Source organism: Bombyx mori, chromosome 9, assembly GCF_030269925.1.
Source record: "Bombyx mori chromosome 9, ASM3026992v2".
In the NCBI taxonomy this organism is placed as follows: domain Eukaryota; kingdom Metazoa; phylum Arthropoda; class Insecta; order Lepidoptera; family Bombycidae; genus Bombyx; species Bombyx mori.
The window spans coordinates 6,496,328-6,515,434 of record NC_085115.1 but is presented as its reverse complement, the minus strand read 5'-3'; the positions used below and the strand labels follow the sequence as shown (position 1 = coordinate 6,515,434).

The following is a 19,107-nucleotide window of genomic DNA, read 5'->3' as shown; positions in this document are numbered from 1 at the left end:
AGGGTTGAGGGAGTTCATATAGAGTCCCTTCTTTATTTCGCCGTAAAGTCGTGTTTTATGTAATAAGTACCACAGTTGAAACAATATAAATTTTATTGTTGTAGCGGCATAAACAATTCTAAGTAATTATATTACATTAGTTATTAAAGACGTTATAAATTATTTTTACGTTTTAAATATTTGGCGGTATTTTTTACCGTCCCGTGTCCCGTGGTCCCGTGTCACAGACTATATTCCTTTCTCCACCTCTCGTGCGTTCCGGCCCACGCATCATAAAAATGTGCGTTCATAAACGCTACAGGGTGATCATTTGTTTAATTAATTATAAATAAATAAAAGACGAAAAAACAATTTTTACATTCAAACATTAACGAATAAACGACGAACAAATAATTAAAAATTAAAAAAAAAAAAACGGAAAAAAAAAAGAGGGGCCAAATTCAGTGAGCCAGATCCACCTCTGTCATCATTCTTGTCATAGCTCATAGATTAAACTCATAATATATTTGTCATAGATTATAGTTGATTATACACATAATGTCATTTAATAACTTAATTCTGTCGTTATTGTGAAACAAAAAAGTTTAATTCTATGTACACAGTTATGACATAATTTTAGAAGAAAATACGGGGTGAAATTATGTACTTCTATAAAATAATGTTGTTGTAATGAAATTGTTTTAGGAAATAATGGATACTTCTTCAATAGTAAGTTTTAATAACGACTCTACATTCCAAGCCACTCTTAAAGGCGACTACAATCACCACAGTGTTCACGAGTTGGCTCTTCATGCCATGAGGGATCGTTGTCTATTACTACAACGCAGAATAAATGTTTTGGAGAATGACAACATGCGCTTAAAACTTGATGCTACAAGAAATAATGAAAATATTGCTTTTCGTGACGATGACAAACTTGACCTACTCCAGAAAATAGCTGAGCTTAATAAACAGAAGTCGCAATTGATGCATCACGTTTTTATGGTGTCATGTGAGAATAGAAACCTATGGAATAAAATATCAACTATCAAGAATTGTAATAAACCTAATAAAGAAAATGTCAAAAACCCATTAGTTCGTACCAATACCTACATCCAAAGCACACCTAAAACAAGTGTAAATTATCAAGAAAAGTATTCTGAATCAAGCTTGGAAGAAATATCTCTGAAATTAATAAATAGCTATATTCAGGAAAAGTCAAATTTAGTTGATCAATATGAACAAATGGCTCAACTTCATAGGGATGAAGATATGTTAAATGTAGATTCTATTGGTTTTACATACTTAGAAGATCCTGCAATGGAATCTTTAAAGGATATTATTTCTCAGACAGAAAAAGTGCAATCTCTGAGAAAAGAGGTAGCTCAGCAAGAAAATGATCTTAAACTAATATTAGCAAGATTTGAGACTATTGTGGCAGGTAAGACAGAAAGGTAGAAAGATATAAAATTTATAGATTCCAGAAACTATTTCTATTGATTCTGTTTGTCTTCTTTGCAGAAGGATATAAGTGTCCAACTTGTATTACAAATAATACCAAAGTTGTGTCTTCAGAAAATAAACAAATTGAAACAAGTGATAGTCTTATGAACTGGGAAACACCAGCTGATTCCAGTTCTTGCAATAATAACTTCAGTGATATCAACACCTCTGTTATAAAAGAAAGTATTATTGAAGAAAAAGAAGAAGATAACGAGCCTTTTGATAAAATATGCCCTATGTGTGGACAAACATTCCAAAAAGATACTGAGTTTTCAGAGTTCAGAGTACATGTAGAAAGTCATTTTACAGGTGAAACAGAACCAGATTCCTTAATAGATAATTTTGAAAATATTCCTAGTTCTTTTGAAAATGCATTATAGTCAGTAATTTTCCAAAAAAAAATGAGTACTTTAAAAAATATTTTTTGGTTAATTTTGTAAGGCTATTGTTTACTAAATACAATTAATTAGTTCAATATTAAAATTTGTGATGAATAGGAACAGTTCTTTTTTTTTAAATAACAAATTTACAAAGATTGACTGGTGCAATGTGATTTCATCATCATCATCATCATGCTTTCCTATTACCCTCTGCTGGGGTGTAGGGCTCGAATCAAATTTTTCCATTTGTATCGGTCTTGGGCAGTCTGTTCTAGCTCCTCCCACGTCATGCCCAAGACCCTTAGCTCCTGCTCCACCGAGCGACGCCAAGTTGTTCTGGGGCGGCCTGTGATTTGGGGCAAACCAATTGATTTCTCTCTGTATCTTAGTCGGTCATGATTCTTATCTGATGGTAGATTCTGCTGCTCTTAATAGGGATAGTGTTTGCAAATTCTATCAGGTTGAGCCCATGAGCTCACCTACCCGTCTGCGAAATAGCCCCTTGGACTACATTAGTAATGATGGGATAAACAAAAGTGTTAACAAAGGTTATAAACTTTTATATTGTCAAAGATGTTATAGAGTAATCATAAGACAGCGTGAAGTGGAGATATCTTATGAGGGGCCCTATGTTCCCATGTTGTACCCTAGGACTACAACAACAGAAACTAGGTACTATACAACTATTAGTCACATGAAAATATCCATGGGAACGATGTTTAGGTTGATTTACAATTCAATGTTTTAATTGAACTTAAATTAAGTTTACCCCATAATAACTGAAGAAGTTTATATAATTTTATACAATTTTTTTCCAAATAATAAACTTTAAAAAGCTCTCCTGTAAATTTGCAAAAATGCAGTTTAAACCAAATAAATAGCCTTTCACCTTGATATTTTGCTCATTGAATGACATGTTCTTCTTCATCTATTTCATTGAGTGCTTGCAAAAGGCAGATGATCAGTAGCTGTCATGTATCTTATATTAATAAATATTGGTGTAAATAGCTAGGACTGTGACCTGACTACTACACAAATGCACTTTCGAAAAAAACTATTTTGTGAAGCAATATATTTAAGTAGTGCCAGCAGAGCAACAATGATAGAAGCCATATAGGTATTTGTTGGTATAAGTTGATGGTAAAAATCGGAAAATAGTCTACAATATGCTGTATGGATACAATCATAATATTGAATTGTAGTTTCAAATTAGTTTAATTCACTGTTTTTAAACAATACAACATACTTTGTTATCTATTATACATCAGTAAAATTCATGACTGTTTTAAGCCAAATCTGTGGGTTTGACATCAGTAGATTTTGAGGGTTGTTGGGTAGATTTTTGTAATAGGTTTTTACTGAACCATTGTGGCCTTTCTTTTTTCATTTCAACAATTCTTTTACCATTCCAAAATTCCTTTTGCTGGAACAATCAAAATAAAACAACTCAAATTTAGACCTATAAGAATTATAGAATGGTTTGGTAACTCTGTTCATTAATTATTTAGTGACAATTCTTTTAACCCTTTGACTGCATGCAGGTCACACCGATGCCCTGCATGGCGCACTGAAATAATGGTGTCTATTTCTGTTACTTATCTTTTCCCTATAACAAAGATCGTACATTTGGGCCAGAGTGCTGGTGAGTCGTTTAGGGGGTCACCATTACCATCTTGACAGTCCAACATAGAACCTACGCCCCTCAAATAGGGAATTAGAAGGTGGATTGTTTATTGCTTTCACACACAAGCAACAGAGTGTACAAATTAAAGATTTTATGACTTTTTTTATTGCTTAGGTGGGTGGACGAGCTCAGAGCCCACCTGGTGTTAAGTGGTTACTGGAGCCCATAGACATCCACAACGTAAATGCGCCACCCACCTTGAGATATAAGTTCTAAGGTCTCAAGTATAGTTACAACGGCTGCCCCACCCTTCAAACTGAAACGCATTACTGCTTCACGGCAGAAATAGGCAGGGTGGTGGTACCCACCCGCGCGGACTCAAAAGAGGTCCTACCTCCAGTGATTACGCAAATAATAATTTAAAAATTAAAAATTATTATTCATTTTGAATCACACAATGTAATCTACGTTTGAGAGGTTGAACAATATTTCTACTTTTATTAATGCTTCTAATACTCTCATGATAAACACCACAAACCTGGTCTGGTAAAGTTTCTCCTTCATATAAAACAATAACATCTTGTTCAATGGGTCCATTGCCTAATTTTTTTAATATTTCACCTTGAATCTCTTTCGTCTCTTTACCTATCTTTTTGTAGCAGTTACCTTGAAGAAAGGAAACCGATTTTATAACACAGTTCAAAAAGATATGTGAAAGGTCAATTATTAACTTTTAAAAAAATGATCCAGTGTCATATCACTTTGATTTCCTTACTGGAAGTTGTAATTTTATATTAACTTTTTAATTTATTGTAGTACTATTTAAGGAATACAGTGATATTTTCTTCCAAACTGGTGTAATTGGCTTTAAATTTTATGAAATAATTTACAGAATCACTAATGAAACTACAAAAAAACATTTATAGTAAATGGCTATCTGTGACTTAATATTTTTTTAATAATGATGACTTAATGAAGGATAAATTAATGTTGAAGCACTACAGCAGCAGTTTTATTAAGGGCTCTTAATACATTTTCTGATAACTGTTATAAATCAATCTGCACAATAGCTACAGACTATTACTGACCGAGTTCAGAATATAATAAGAGTATTTATATTACTACTTATTGTATCTTACCACATAGTCTGCCTTGTTCGTGGTGGTGACCACACTCATGGCATGTTTTTAAATTAGTTTTCGGTACAAATGGCTTCCAAACATATTCAGGCCACCCAAATTTCCGATTCAATCTCTTTTCAACTGTTCTTCTAAACTTTGGTACTGCAAGTAAGAATCCATCTCCTATTAAGTCATGAATGGAAAAGGGTTTAGGAGTTGGCTTTGGCTGCTGATTAACAGAGACAGCTAACGCTAGTTCTGGAAAAGAAGAAATTAATGTCTAATTATATTATAAAAATCATAGTAAACAGCACAGATATATGAATATTTTATAGAAAGAAATAGTCTCAATAGTCTGATGTAGAGAAATAAATATTAGTTAATGTTAAATAGTCAAAGACTCTCAATCAGCAATATTTGTGTTTCTTTCATAACCAAATTGTAGATGAGCGGGTCTTGCTCGTAAACGCTTTAATGTTTTCATATTAAAATTTCAGAAACAATATAACCTTAGGTTTTAACATATAAGGAAATTTACATAGAAAATAAATACAAATTGTACTAGGAAAAAAACAGCATTTCCTTAGCTTATTACCTACCTTTTGGAGGATGACCGAAAAGGCTTAACAGGATCGATCTTTCTAAATTTTTTAAATGTTGGACCACTTGTATGAACCTTGGAAACATTTTGAGAATGAGTAATAATCTTAAGGATATGTACTATGATTACAATGTTTAATTTTCTTTTTCAGTGTTTCTTTGATCCTTTCTAGTTTATTTCAAAATATGGACGTAGATAAGATGTAAGGTTTATTTTTTCTGGTTTAATAAAGTTTATGAGTGGGTACCTACATACTTTTGAGGTTATTTAACTGATGAAAAGCTAAGGTATAAGACCATACAGCCTAACCTTTTGTTATGTTATGAAGATCGAATCCAGGTCTATTCTGAAACTAACCACCTCTGATTTTAATATACGCTAACCTCATATAACTATCTTTTTTATGATTGAAGGATTACTGGTAGCCCCGAGGCCTTTCCAGTTTCACCAGGACAGGTGGGCGAGCAAAGGCTCAGCCAGGAGGGGTGGGAGTTGCTAACCACCGCCCGAGCGCCTCCGAAGGAGACCTAATAACTCTAGAGCAATTGTTTCGCGAATGAATCTACTACCGGATTGGAATCGCGACCTACTGAGAAGATCCGGCGAGCAACTCAGAGGGCTGTGTCTGTGGGTTAATTTATTCGTCGAGCCCTTCGTTGCAAGCGATGGGTTCCACGAGAACGATGACCGGTGTTGCACCGATGAGTTAGGTTGCACGTCGACCTCTTTGTCGAGTTCGACGAGTACAGTTACCGGGGTCTCTAAGCCTGCTTCTAGTGTTAGAGCTGAAGGCGTCTAATGCAAATGTTACTGGGTCTGATCGGTCCGTAAGGACGTGGTGTATAATTATCTCAGACGTCGTATCTGTACAGCCGTAGTAATTTAATGTATGTTGACAGTCTTAACTCAAAGATTCATACAAGAAGAGAATTTACATATAGCCAAATTATTTAGTGAAAATAAATTCGTCACCGCTTTTCCTTATTTCACTCTCGGCATTTTCAGTGGCTTCTATCAATGAAAGATCAGCATTGAATAATAATATACAATGAGTTACTCTGCGTGAGATTTAAATAAAGTTAAAAATATTTCTCTCACTCAATTTTTTTAGTAAGTTTACAGGAAATATTCCTATCAACATATATATGTTATACGTAACTCTTATTAAGTGTATAATCTATGTTATTAGTCTTTTTTTTTGTATTGACCAATTGGTTAAGACTTTTTGGCGGGAACGCGAGGTGTGAAGTTGTGCGATTTGTTTTATTTTGTCTATAAATAATTTCTTCAAGTTTAAATTTGTAACAACAGTGGTTTATTAACTGTTTAGTATCTGTGAAAGTTCACAAATGTAGGAAAATGAAACAAAGCCGTTGGACGTAACTTCTCGGGATCCGCCAAAAAGTCCACAGAAAAAATCTCAGTAAACGACCACCACTTTACTGAGATTATATTTCATCCCTCTATCCATCATCTCATCTCATTTCATTTAATTTAATCTCAGTTGATTAATGTCTCAAATTCTTTATTTCATTTCACTCCATATTATCATTTTTCATAAAAATATCCCATATCATATCATCTCATTTCAATTCATTTCATTTCATTTCATGCCATGCCATGCCATGCCATGCCATGTTTCATATTAATCAGCTTCATTTCATTTCATAATATCATATTTCATAGAAAAATACATATAAAAGATTAGGCTATATGGTGTAATACCTTTGCCTTTCCATTTGAAAAATAAAACTACTACTACCAATTGGTTATTAAAGCCCATAAACTTCATTGAGAAGTGATTTATCTTCCTATCAGTTATTTGTCCTCGTTACTGTTTCTTTGATGTTTAATAACATTTTATTCGTTTTCAATTCACCCTAATTCATTTTATTCCATTTATTTAATTTTTCAATTATTTTAATTTTAAAATCAAGTTCAGAAAAATTAAATTACTTTTTTCTGTTTTGTTTTTGGTTTCGTATTAGAAGAGATTTGGCTATATACGTTTTGATTATTTTACCAATCCAATAGGATAATTGAACTAAAAAGTCTTTGATGTAAATTCTGTTAATGTTTAATTTTTCTTATAGGCAACTTTAAAAAAAATGGCGTTTGACAATCAGCTGTCTCCATCCATTAATTGATAAAGTGGGGAGGAAAAGACAAACTCGTATGCCGCTTGCGGTAGGTAGTCCATGTCTTCGAGCGTTGCGTTGCAGTTGTAGCTATGGCGTGTTTAAGTTCGAGTAGGCTCTGTGCTCGTGTTCAGGATAAGTTAATGTGTCAATTTGGACATAAACTTCGAAAACAAACTGTATTTGTGAAACTCAAACCTCCTGGACCATCTCCGTTGCGGACATTTGGAAAGACATGTCAGGTTAGATAAGTTTAAATTAGATTTACTACTTCTTTTCTACTTTAGTTATTATCAAAACAATAAAATTGTGTTAAACGTTATGTACTATCATCCCGTCCTTTTTTGTTCTACAATTTACATAACAGTATGACGGAAACTAACCTATTTTCTGTCAGCTGATTAGTTATCAATTTAATCAAAGTAAAATAATGTTAATAATTTATGAATGAATTCATAGGTTACATACGTTTTCAGAAGTAAATTAAAAAAAATGAATGAAAAAATTTGAATTCTTTTTTTAAAATGATCGCATAAGTATGTAGATCCACACACGGAAAATGCTAAAAGTGAAACTTCTTATATTTATGTGGATTGTAGATAGTAGGTCGTTCCGTAAGCGGCACCGGTTAATGCGGTTTGTACAACGATTTTCACTATAACTCGGCAAATTGATTCACACGTTTTTTTTTTCTTCCGTAGGGTCAAAGTTTAAAATAAATTGCATTATTAATAACATATAGGTAAAATTGAAGAAAAATTTTCCAGTCACGAATCATTTTCACTAGTGTTTATTTATATAAATATACATCCTCTTTTTTGTAGGTACCTACATAATAATAATGTATCTAAAAACTGGTATTCCTGTTGTGTTAGCGCGTCGGTTAGCTGCTTAGCTGGTAGCTCGTCTTGCTTTCTCGCGCAGCGTGCGAGCATGCTATGTCCAATTTCAACGGTCCGCTCAAAACTTTCTAAGCAACAATTATATTTTGCATTAATATTTCATTTACTTCGCCAAACGCGTCGTGTAGAAGAGAGTTTATTAGCATAGGGAGGCAAAAAAAAAATTGGCTAGGTACCTATTAAATATCATAGTCGTTGGTTTCCTAAAGAATGTAAACAATTATTTTGATGATGATTAAATGATTACACTTCTAAATTACATGCATTGGATACTCGTCAGTGAAAGCTGTGCGACGATTCGTTGAATTTTTAGTAGCGTGAAAACTGGGTGACTCGCCTGTGGAAGGAGCGGCAGAGCCTTTCTTATTTCCTTTCAGCCCGTTTCGCGAACATTGACCTTGATTGTGTAAGGTCGTTATAACAACCTGAAAATTAAAGTGAACTGGCAAAAGGTACATTGAAATTAATTTCAAAAAAGATTAATGAGAAAATAAAAAAATAAAAAAACGGTTTTTGAATGAAATAATAGAACGAACACGTGAATCGTGCCGCACGTAACATACTTCGTACATCAAGCTCAGTAGAAATGCGGAACACACGGCTATTTGTTCAGTCGACATCATTGTATAAGAGTTTGCAGCAATACGTACTACCAATGTGGCATATGTTATTTTCGAATTACCACATTTTGTTGAATCTTAAGTTACGTGATGATACTACAGAAGGGCCCCGAAAGCTGGACAATGTCATTGAGTGAATTCGGTACGCTGAATGCATTCGGTATTTTTTGCAATACACAGTTGGATAGAACAGAAAGAATGATCTTTATTCATACACGATTGGGATAAAAGAGAGATTTACATCACGCTTCCGATATTTTCGTAACAACAGCAGGCTATTAACAACATCATATTCATTTTCGTTTTAATGATAATTGCGTAAAATACGACAGAATTTCAAACATTTCGGTCAATGATTGTGACATACGACCCTGGGCCTTGGAAAACTTGAAAAATGATTTTCTATTAGCAATAATTTCTGACACTATAAATAATTCATTTTCGTGACCAACGTCTAAGAAGAAGTGCTAGCTGAGTGAGTACTAACAGGTTTTGTAGATTATTTAGATTATCACACTACAACTAAAAATCAAATAGTTTTATAAAACATTGTTGTTCTTAACAAATCACAAAAACACCGGTCATCTTTCACGTCGAACCCGTCGCTTGCGACGAAGGGCTCGAAGAGTAAATTAACCCACAGACACAGCTCACTGAGTTTCTCGCCGGATCTTGTCAGTGGGTCGCGTTTCCGATCCGGTGGTAGATTCTGCGAAGCACTGCTCTTGGTAGAGCCAGTGTTAGCAACACCTCCGGTTTGAGCCCCCCGAGGGCTCACCTACACGCTTGGGTAAAACTGAAATAGCCTCTCAAGGCTATCAGCATAGCTAGGAAAAAAATAATCTGTTATATTATATACTTAATATTTATTTCAAAATGATCACGGACAGAGCGAGTATTCTATAAAACTAACTAAGACGAATACGTGTTACGGACATTCGTTAGGTTCGTATTTATGAGTGAATTAGACGAACTCTTTCTTACCATATCCAGTACGCTTACAGTCTTGTAGTACACGCATAAAATACATAATATTAATGTTTAATGATCTTAAACTGGTAAACGATTTCGAATTCCTCTCGGTAATTTTTAGCGGAGTCAGGTTTTCGTAAAGTCCGACATTTAAAAGAATTATCGCGTAATTATCTTGTTTTTAATCCGGATTGTTATTACATTTGATATTTTTCAGAAATTGATATTTCTAACATAATTATTAATTTGAAAGTGATAATTTAAAAAATTAAATGACGTATGAAAGAAATCCCAATAAATAATCGTTCTGTGCTCTATTTATATTTTTTGTTATATGTACCAGCAACCAGCAACACATAGACACGAACATGCGTATCCAAAACTCGAATACCAAATGTTCTATAAATATGTATAACAAAAATACTCAATTCGACTGAGGTTCTAAATCAAAGCCTGTGTCATAATACGCGGGTTTACTGACCACAACACCGAAACAGCACTCATAACGTAAGGCAAATATCTAACTAGATGTGATGTCCTATAGTGTGATGAGAAATGTGACTATTTAAAATATTATTAGTTTGGCAATATAGCAATTGGCAATAGACCGATAGCTGCTAAATTATTTTGTCTTTCTCACTCATGATTTCTTTGTACCAAAACTAAGTAGGAAGGTGGTACCTCATGGTCACAGCTACGACGCGACAAACATACAATATTGTTTTTCTTAAGCACTGATCGTAAAACATAATGTCAGCTCATTCGGTTAGGTGCCACTATCCCGCCTGTTTCGAAGTCCGGCTAGAAGGATCAAATAACCGGTTTGTAATGCAATTAAGACTCTTACTTATGTCTCAAGGTGATTGGGGGCATTAATATCGTGATGACTGAGCTCCGACCACCCTTCCATACCAGGCGGAATAGACACCATTTGCCGATCTGATTTAAAAACGATCCACTGAACGACTTTATAACTTTTTTCTTATCTCAGTTATACGATGGATTGCCATACTTTAATAGAAATACAGCATTGCTTATCAGTTCATCGAATATACCTGTTTTTCCAAAATCAATGTCTAATATTTTCGAGAAAAATGGCCGTGACAGACGGATAGGCGGACAGACTGAAAAAGCGACTGTTTTGTATTTTGTCATTAAGATACTGAATCTTAATATGTAAATCGAAATTATGGTCAAATCTTTCTTAACTGTATCATGATTGAAAAAATTTGTAGGTACTATAGATGTCATAAAATATTAATTTTAACTGTCGTAGAATGAATAACGATCCTTATGAGTAGCGATGAATATTTATAGGTACCATTGCTTAATTAATAACATCAAATACTGCCTGTTTCTTTCATTATCACAAAAGAAAACTAACAGAGACTTAATTTTGCAATATTTTCTATTGTTGTTCTCTCCATGTATTAGTCAATAATAATTATTATTCATAATCATGGAACTGAAATCATTTATACCTATCTGGAATTGGTTTTATGAAATAATAAGTAACGATACCAGGTATTAGACCTAACAGCCGTGTTCCTTGCTACAAGGACAATAAGCAGCGGATTAGTAAAATTTTAATAGGCATGGTACCTATCTGATGCAAAATCGAGGATTACAAAAACGGATCAAGTAAATAAACCATAAAAATAAGAAATAGAAAAAGTCCCTCCTATGGCACGGTGCAATATGGACATAAGAAAAAGAAATACCTAAAGGAAGGGTTATCTAAGGGTTGAATTCACGCAGACGGCTGGTCGTAAACCTTATGCCATATTCTTTTGCGACATAAGAGGACATGCTGCGCCGACCCTACATAATGTGGTATAAGGGCAAAAACAAGAATCATGGATTCTCATTTAAAAGTCTTTTTGTATCTTGTAGTAATGTAGTGTTCGACGCTAATTTTCCTATATGTGTGTACGTTATAATAACAAAAAAAAAGAACAAGTAATTGGTATTTCAACGTCGCGTCTTAATGTCATGTACAAGTAGATGGTCACCTTCAAGGAAATTGAATACGGAGTGATGAACATATCCGCGTTCCGCATCGTTGTACTTTCCTCGAAAGGTTTTTGTGCTCTGAGGGGACTTTCTGTATACAGGTTTACCTTCGTAGCTGACATTTCTTGTTTAAGTCGCAGTTAACATCAGAAATGCATTAATGCAATAAATTTATCGAATACAATGCAGAAATTAATGTTGTTCTTTGTTGTACTATGTTTTATGGCTGTCAATAAAAAAAAAACCAATTGATTTATTTTGAGCTAACCTAATATGTAAAAGAGAGCTTTTTATCGTTCGTTTTTCAGATTTTTTTAAATCAAATATATATGATTCTTTAGATTAAAAATAATAATGCGTTATAATGGTAAGTCGTCGTGGCCTAACGGATAAGACGTCCGGTGCATTCGTGTTGAAGCGATGCACCGGTGTTCGAATCCCGCAGGCGGGTACCAATTTTTCTAATGAAATACGTACTCAACAAATGTTCACGATTGACTTCCACGGTGAAGGAATAACATCGTGTAATAAAAATGAAACCCGCAAAATTATAATTTGCGTAATTACTGGTGGTAGGACCTCTTGTGAGTCCGCACGGATAGGTACCACCGCCCCGCCTATTTCTGCCGTGAAGCAGTAATGCGTTTCGGTTTGAAGGGTGGGGCAGTCGTTGTGACTATACTTGAGACCTTAGAACTATATCTCAAGGTGTGTGGCGCATTTACGTTGTAGATGTCTATGGGCTCCAGTAACCACTTAACATCAGGTGGGCTGTGAGCTCGTCCACACATCTAAGCAATAAAAAAAAAAAAAACTTTTTTTTCGATTGTATTGAAATTGAATTTGATTACGATATTTAATCGGCAATTGTGCGGATTGTTCAATAATTTAAAAAACAAGATTATAATAAAATGTCAGTTACGACGCAATGTCCTTGATTCATAACCCAGCGCCGTAAAGCCCGTCTTCGACACACTTACCTCTCGCCACGGACTAGAGACGCGGTAATTGCATCTGCGGTCATTATTGCCTCCCCCCATGACAGGCGCATTCAATCTTTGGTTATTTTGTTTTTAATACTCTGTCACTTGTTTTTTGATGTCGCGATGTTAGGAAATCTTTAGTGATATCAAGATCAATTTGGTTTGTATGAATACGTAATTATTTATTTATCTCTTAGTATAGAAATAATATTCATAATTAAGTACAGTTAAATATGTGAAAACATCTATTCGCATCTAAGCGTATTTTTTAAATTAAACTAGCTGACCCGGCAGACTTCGTAGTGCCTCAATCGATAAATAAAAGACCTAAATTTTGGAATAAATTAATAAACTTAAAACAAACAAAAGGAATCCGTCCGACGGGGGACACATCAAAAGAAAAACAAAATTGTTATTTTTATTGAATTCCGAGCATTTTCATATTTGTTTACCTTTTAAACCTTCTCTGGACTTCCACAAATAATTCAATACCAAAATTAGCCAAATCGGTCCAGCCGTTCTCGAGTTTTAGCGAGACTAACGAACAGCAATTCATTTTTATATATATATATAAAGATAGATGAATACGCACCTATAAAAGTTTCTGTGAATTTGTCGATAAAAACTTCAAGCGAAAAATGTTGTACATCCATTGTTACAGTGAACGGTTTCGTTTGCGAAGTGTGCAACGGTGCTGCATTTCTGCTGTTGTGTTCTAGCGGAGTATACTACACAATTAATACAATCAAGGCCACACCAGTTTATTGAACTACTTACTTACTACATATTGACTCAAAGTGATGGAGTTATGAAATTAGACGAGTATTTTTTTATTTTTTTATTGCTTAGATGTGTGAACGAACTCACAGACCACCTGGTGTTAAGTGGTTACTGGAGCCCATAGACATCTACAACGTAAATGCGCCACCCATCTTGGGATATAAGTTCTAAAATCTCAGTATAGTTATAACGGCTGTCCCACCCTTCGAACCGAAACGCATTACTGCTTCACGGCAGAAATAGGCAGGGCGGTGGTACCTACCCGGGCGGGCTCACAAGAGGTCCTACCACCAGTAATTACGCATATTATAATTTTGCGGGTTTCATTTTAATCCGTGTTAACATTAAATTACTATTCACAAATATCATTTAAAATGTGTGTAATATATGAAAAAGTTCAAAAAAAAAACTATTGCTTCCTTTAAAGCTGGTGATTTGGTAGTCGTTTGCTTAGGAGACCAAAGACTTTGAGAACCTCGTTCTAGAACGTAAAAGAATATTAAACTATTAGTTAATTATATATTATATGAGCTAAAACCGAGTTAATTGTTAAAACAGAAGAAAACAAACTCACTAACGCATCATCAACAGCTATTAAGCAGGCTGTATTTTCGTGATCAATTGATCGTAATGAAATGTTATAAAACAATTAATTGTAACATGGTTATGGTTTGCCGATCACTAATCGCCAATTCGCGCTAACCTAAATTAAACGCAGCCTTACTTTTAAAATCTCAAAGTCAAGATATTATTAAATCGTTTTACGATTTGTATAAATGTGTCACACATTGTTTATAAACATTGTTTTAGTTTATTTTCGAATGTAGCGTGAAGGTCGATTCCAATCACTTTAATTTTCAGGCTGAGTCGTAACAAAAGACAATCTCTTTAAAAATTTATTTACCATTTACCATGGATGGGTTAACGGGCTTATCTGGTGGTAAGTGGTTACCGGAGTCCATAGGTAACAGCATAAATGCCGTCACACACCTTGCGACATGAGGTAGAAGTCTGAATTGTTTTTTTTATAATGATTATCTTAGCCTTCGAAATGGAACTGAGACCTAGATCTGTCAAATTGGGCAGTGGTGTCTTAACTCTATTAATCAACTTATCAGCATAATGGATATTGAGCTCAGAATTTTAACTCGTTTTCTGTTATGTAGGTCACCGGTGCCCTACGTGATGCACTGAATTAAATAAGTCGATTCCTTTCTTTGACCTTCTCACTAAGGCGCCGGAATATCTATTAGATTCTGGGAAAGTCGAATCCGAAGATACTGAGAATGATTCAGTTTCGAAGAGTCCTAAAAGACTAAAACATAGTATATTGACAAAAGAAGGCAAAGTTAGGCAATCCAGGCGCTTAGTAACAGCCTTAGTAACAGAAATCAACAAAGTTACTTCAGTGCGCCGCGTAGGGCACCGGTGACCTACATGGCAGTCAACGTATTAAGCAAAGAAAAAAAAACTTTGTTTTTTGTCGTAGAAACATGTAGGGTAGCGCTAAAAACTTGAACTAATCAACATCAAGTTATGTCTACACATTACTAGACGGTTAATCAGCCAGTGTGATCTTTTTACCCTATATTTTGTTAAGAAAATAGTATTCTAGATCACGTCGCTGTCTAGCAACCTACGCACTACGGTCGGCATCTACAATTCCGGTAGCCGTTACACTCTACTAATCGAGGCGCGTTCGCATTGCTTAAAGTTGTTTGTAGAACACAACATACCACGAGAAATAAGTTTAGACTCTCATTACGGAGGGTATAGGTAAGGAGAATCGTCTCATATGGGAGAAGCTTGAAAAAGTGTCCCACTTTCAGCACTAAATAACAGTTAAAAAATCCTCCAGAATGGCGGTAGCATAGGGATATGGTATGATATGAATTGAGCAGTTGCTAACTGATTGAAGTATGCTGAGCTAGGAAATTTAATATATTTAATGACTAGAGTAGTTAGTTACAGTGTAATATACCAGACCACACATGCTTACGTAGTTCAAACTAATTTGGTCAATAAAATCTTAAATTATTGCTGTGGCAAAACGTGGAGACATCGAATGCATTTCCTTATCAGCTTTAAATAAAATACTTTTTGTGATTTTGTAGTGCTTACAGTTCTTTCGTCCTTTTTTGTTTCTCTATCTTATTCTACGAGTAATAACTTTTAGCGCCTTTTTTTAAATTTACCCGGTTGCTACTGTAGCGCCACCCTTGCTTAGCAGATTTTAATGGACACTTTTTCACACATAGATGGTTCTCCTTATCTCTACCCTCCATAATTCTCAAACAAAATTTACTGACTAAAACACAACGAAAAAATCGAAATTAAATCTTTCATAGTTCGATTTCAACATTATTGAGTTGTACTAACTTAAGATAGTGAGCAGTTATCTACATATGTGTAGCTCAGTGTAACACGAAATTATCTATACTAATATATAAAACTACAGTGGTTTTTACGGATGTTCCGTTATAACTACTGAACCATGCATACGATTGACTTGAAACTTGGTATCCATGTAGAAAATACACGTACTTAATGGATAGGCTAATATTTATATGAGTGTTGGACTCCCGACATCAGTTGCGGGGGCGTTAATTATGAGAATCTTTGTGGGAGTGAGAAATAATAATGTTAATTTTAAATGTCCAGCGAAGCGGACGGGTACAGCTAGTAATTTAATATATCCACGTTCGAATCGTAATTCGAATTAATGTACGTGTCAATCACAGTTCATGCCTATATTAAGAATTCATTGTCCGATGCGCAAGAGAGTATGTACGAAACGCTCACTTTCTATCGTGTATTAATTGTTATGTGTGCCCACGGACCACGGTCACACGCAATTTTACGTGCTCGAATATACGAGTAGTTGATCAATAATGACGTTCGTCTCATCGAAATTAATAGATCCAATAAAAAGGAACACGCTTTATTTGAAACAGAGAAGATATCATTTGTCTTGACTTCATACTTTGAATATGATATTAGACGTTAACGAAAAATGGTTAATTTGCCGATTAAATGAATTTTTATTTTATTATTTCTGACTTTTCGATTACCTAACAAATGTCGAGGTTACACACGACTAATGTTCTATTAGTCGTCATATCAAATATTATACATATTATTAGTAAAGAACATATTTTAGCGTTAATTAGAGACTCCTCCACCTTCAAACGAGGCTTAGCTCTAGGCAGCGGCTTGTCTTTGCCCCTGTCATTGCTGAAGTCCATGGGCGACGGTAACCACTCACTATAAGGTGATCCATATGCTAGTCTGCCTACAGGGGCAATAAAAAAAATCTCGCAAATATTTTTTAATGATTTCCCAATTTATGATGAAAGAACATTGTATGAACCAAAGATCGTTGGTTTACTTGGGTTCTTAATACCTCAAAGGCTTGTATTAGATGAGTAACAGATTAGTTTTCTTTACATTTTCATTATAGTGAAAAGACAAAGCTATGTATATAGGAAAGGTTTTGGTCGCGTAAAATCTAAAGAATCCCGCTTAAACTATCGTGAATCACGTGGTTATTGCGAAGGGTTCTCGTATTTCAATTAAGTGTTAAAATGTGCTTATAAATGACTTTCACATAGAGTACACCTACAAATAAAATTAATATCAATTAGTGCTATACTATAAACATTGATTGTATGCTAATCATTTCAAAATATTGATTATAAAAAAAAACTTAAAAAAATGCATACCTATGCAAAGGACTACGAATAACAAGCATATTATTATACAAGAAATACCTCGGCCAACATTGACATTAATACATTAAGACAATATTCTTTAAAATGCTACATCCTGGTAAAGCAAAATAATCGTTAAGAATTTAATATAATTATTTTTGTACGAAATTGGCTGAGTAAGTATTCTTCCGGTCACTGAAATCCTGAAAGGTCACGGTGTGATGACCTATCAAGGTTTCAATGTGGGTCATAGGTCATTCAATGCGACTTTAATATAACGTATATTGCTATAGAAAATACTCATGATTGAAAATTATTTTGATTTTGGCAATTTATACTATCAGATTTTTTTTGAGATTTTAATATAACTGCATACAACAAAAAATACATACTCATCATGTTAACAATCATCAAAGAACCTAGAAATTTGACATTGCTAGTTGCTAATTTGTTTTACCTAAATGGAAGAGTACGTCAATTGCATGGAATTTCCAAGTTTTCCAATTCAAATTGGTTTCACACGAAGACAACATTTTTTTTTAAGAACTACGATTTTCGCAGTTTTATATTATGCATATTATATATTATGTAGTATTAGTATTGTATCCAGTGCTAATAAACGGATTCTGATTCATGAATTCTTAGGATGTTCGAAAGTAACTATATTACGGGCATACGTGAAAATGTATCTTATATGATAAAATAAATGCATGATTATTCTAAGATCAGATTCCGGACTGAGAGTTTGCACATAATTGAAACAATTTTGATTTTAATAACACGTTAGATTCAGATTTTTTTCTTATTAATTAATTTATTAATGAGTTTTACGACACTTACACGTGATACACCTCATACCCAGATACTCCATTTCTAAAGTTTTAATTTAACAATACTATGAACTTGACACAAGACTTGACTATGAGAAACATGACTATGAAGGTAAACATCGACTGAACATTATGTAAATGGTTTCATGTTTAACAAATCAAGAAAGCGATTTAAAAATTACTTATTATACTGTACTTAATGTTTGATATGGCGATATAAAGGATATGCGAATATATAAATTTTAAATATATGACAAAAGATAATAACTTGAGTTATAAAAGAATAATTATTTTTAATAAATTTAAGCTAAATAGTTTTAGTAAACATCGGGAACTGTACGGTTAACCATGAAGATGTTCTGTACTGAAGGGTCGTGAAATTGCGTTATCCTGATAGCATGATCCGAGTGCAGAATGCTATATCTCGTCAGTCTAGATGGATTGCAACCGACGACTCCTCGGCCTCTTGTTGGTGCAGGTGTTTTCCTAGTGTGGTTGTTCTGGGGAGTAACTACATCGGATCAGTGTTGACACCCTGATGCGATTTGGACGTCCGGACGTGACTTATTGAGTGACACTGGATCTTGCTTTGTCCATCTTCGGCATGCTATACCAAACCCCGCCAACGCTCAGACCGAAGTCCGGCTATTTCTTCCTAATAAAAAAAAAAAGTCATGCAGCTCACTACACATTATACAGTATCCTGATGTGTGTAACATCGGGATGTTTATGGGCTAGCCGCTAGGGAAACCACTTACTACCACAGATCGTCCGAGTTCATCTGCCTTGTCCCTTCGTTTAAATAAAACTACTTACTTAAACCATATCGTGTGATGTGGCTCTAAGACGAGTAATTTTAAGATTATGTTAAAATAAATCGTCATGAAAATATAAATAAATAAATAATATACAAATATTATAAATAATATTATAAATAATATACCTATATAA

The 19,107-nt window shown here is 34.2% G+C and overlaps 3 protein-coding genes across 3 annotated transcripts in view; 2 read left to right on the top strand and 1 right to left on the bottom strand.

Moving 5' to 3' along the window:
* The first annotated feature begins 497 nt into the window (after positions 1-497).
* Positions 498-1,982, top strand: LOC101740540 (protein spindle-F). The gene is made up of 2 exons (XM_004925149.5): positions 498-1,420; positions 1,501-1,982. Exons 1-2 carry the CDS (start codon positions 691-693, stop codon positions 1,860-1,862), a joined length of 1,092 nt encoding a protein of 363 aa, XP_004925206.3. The 5' UTR covers positions 498-690; the 3' UTR covers positions 1,863-1,982.
* Positions 1,983-3,058: 1,076 nt separating this feature from the next.
* Positions 3,059-5,468, bottom strand: mRpL32 (mitochondrial ribosomal protein L32). Its single transcript, NM_001098341.1, is given in 4 exon segments — positions 3,059-3,285; positions 4,025-4,152; positions 4,626-4,865; positions 5,207-5,468. Coding segments are annotated over 4 exon segments (594 nt in total). The 5' UTR covers positions 5,295-5,468; the 3' UTR covers positions 3,059-3,147.
* Positions 5,469-7,305: 1,837 nt separating this feature from the next.
* LOC110384719 (all trans-polyprenyl-diphosphate synthase PDSS1) overlaps positions 7,306-19,107 on the top strand; it is a 54,833-nt gene continuing 43,031 nt past the window's right edge. The window contains exon 1 of the mRNA XM_038012850.2: positions 7,306-7,588. Within this exon, the coding sequence (XP_037868778.1) occupies positions 7,439-7,588 (150 nt within the window). The 5' untranslated portion in view covers positions 7,306-7,438. The remainder of the gene's footprint in view (positions 7,589-19,107) is intronic.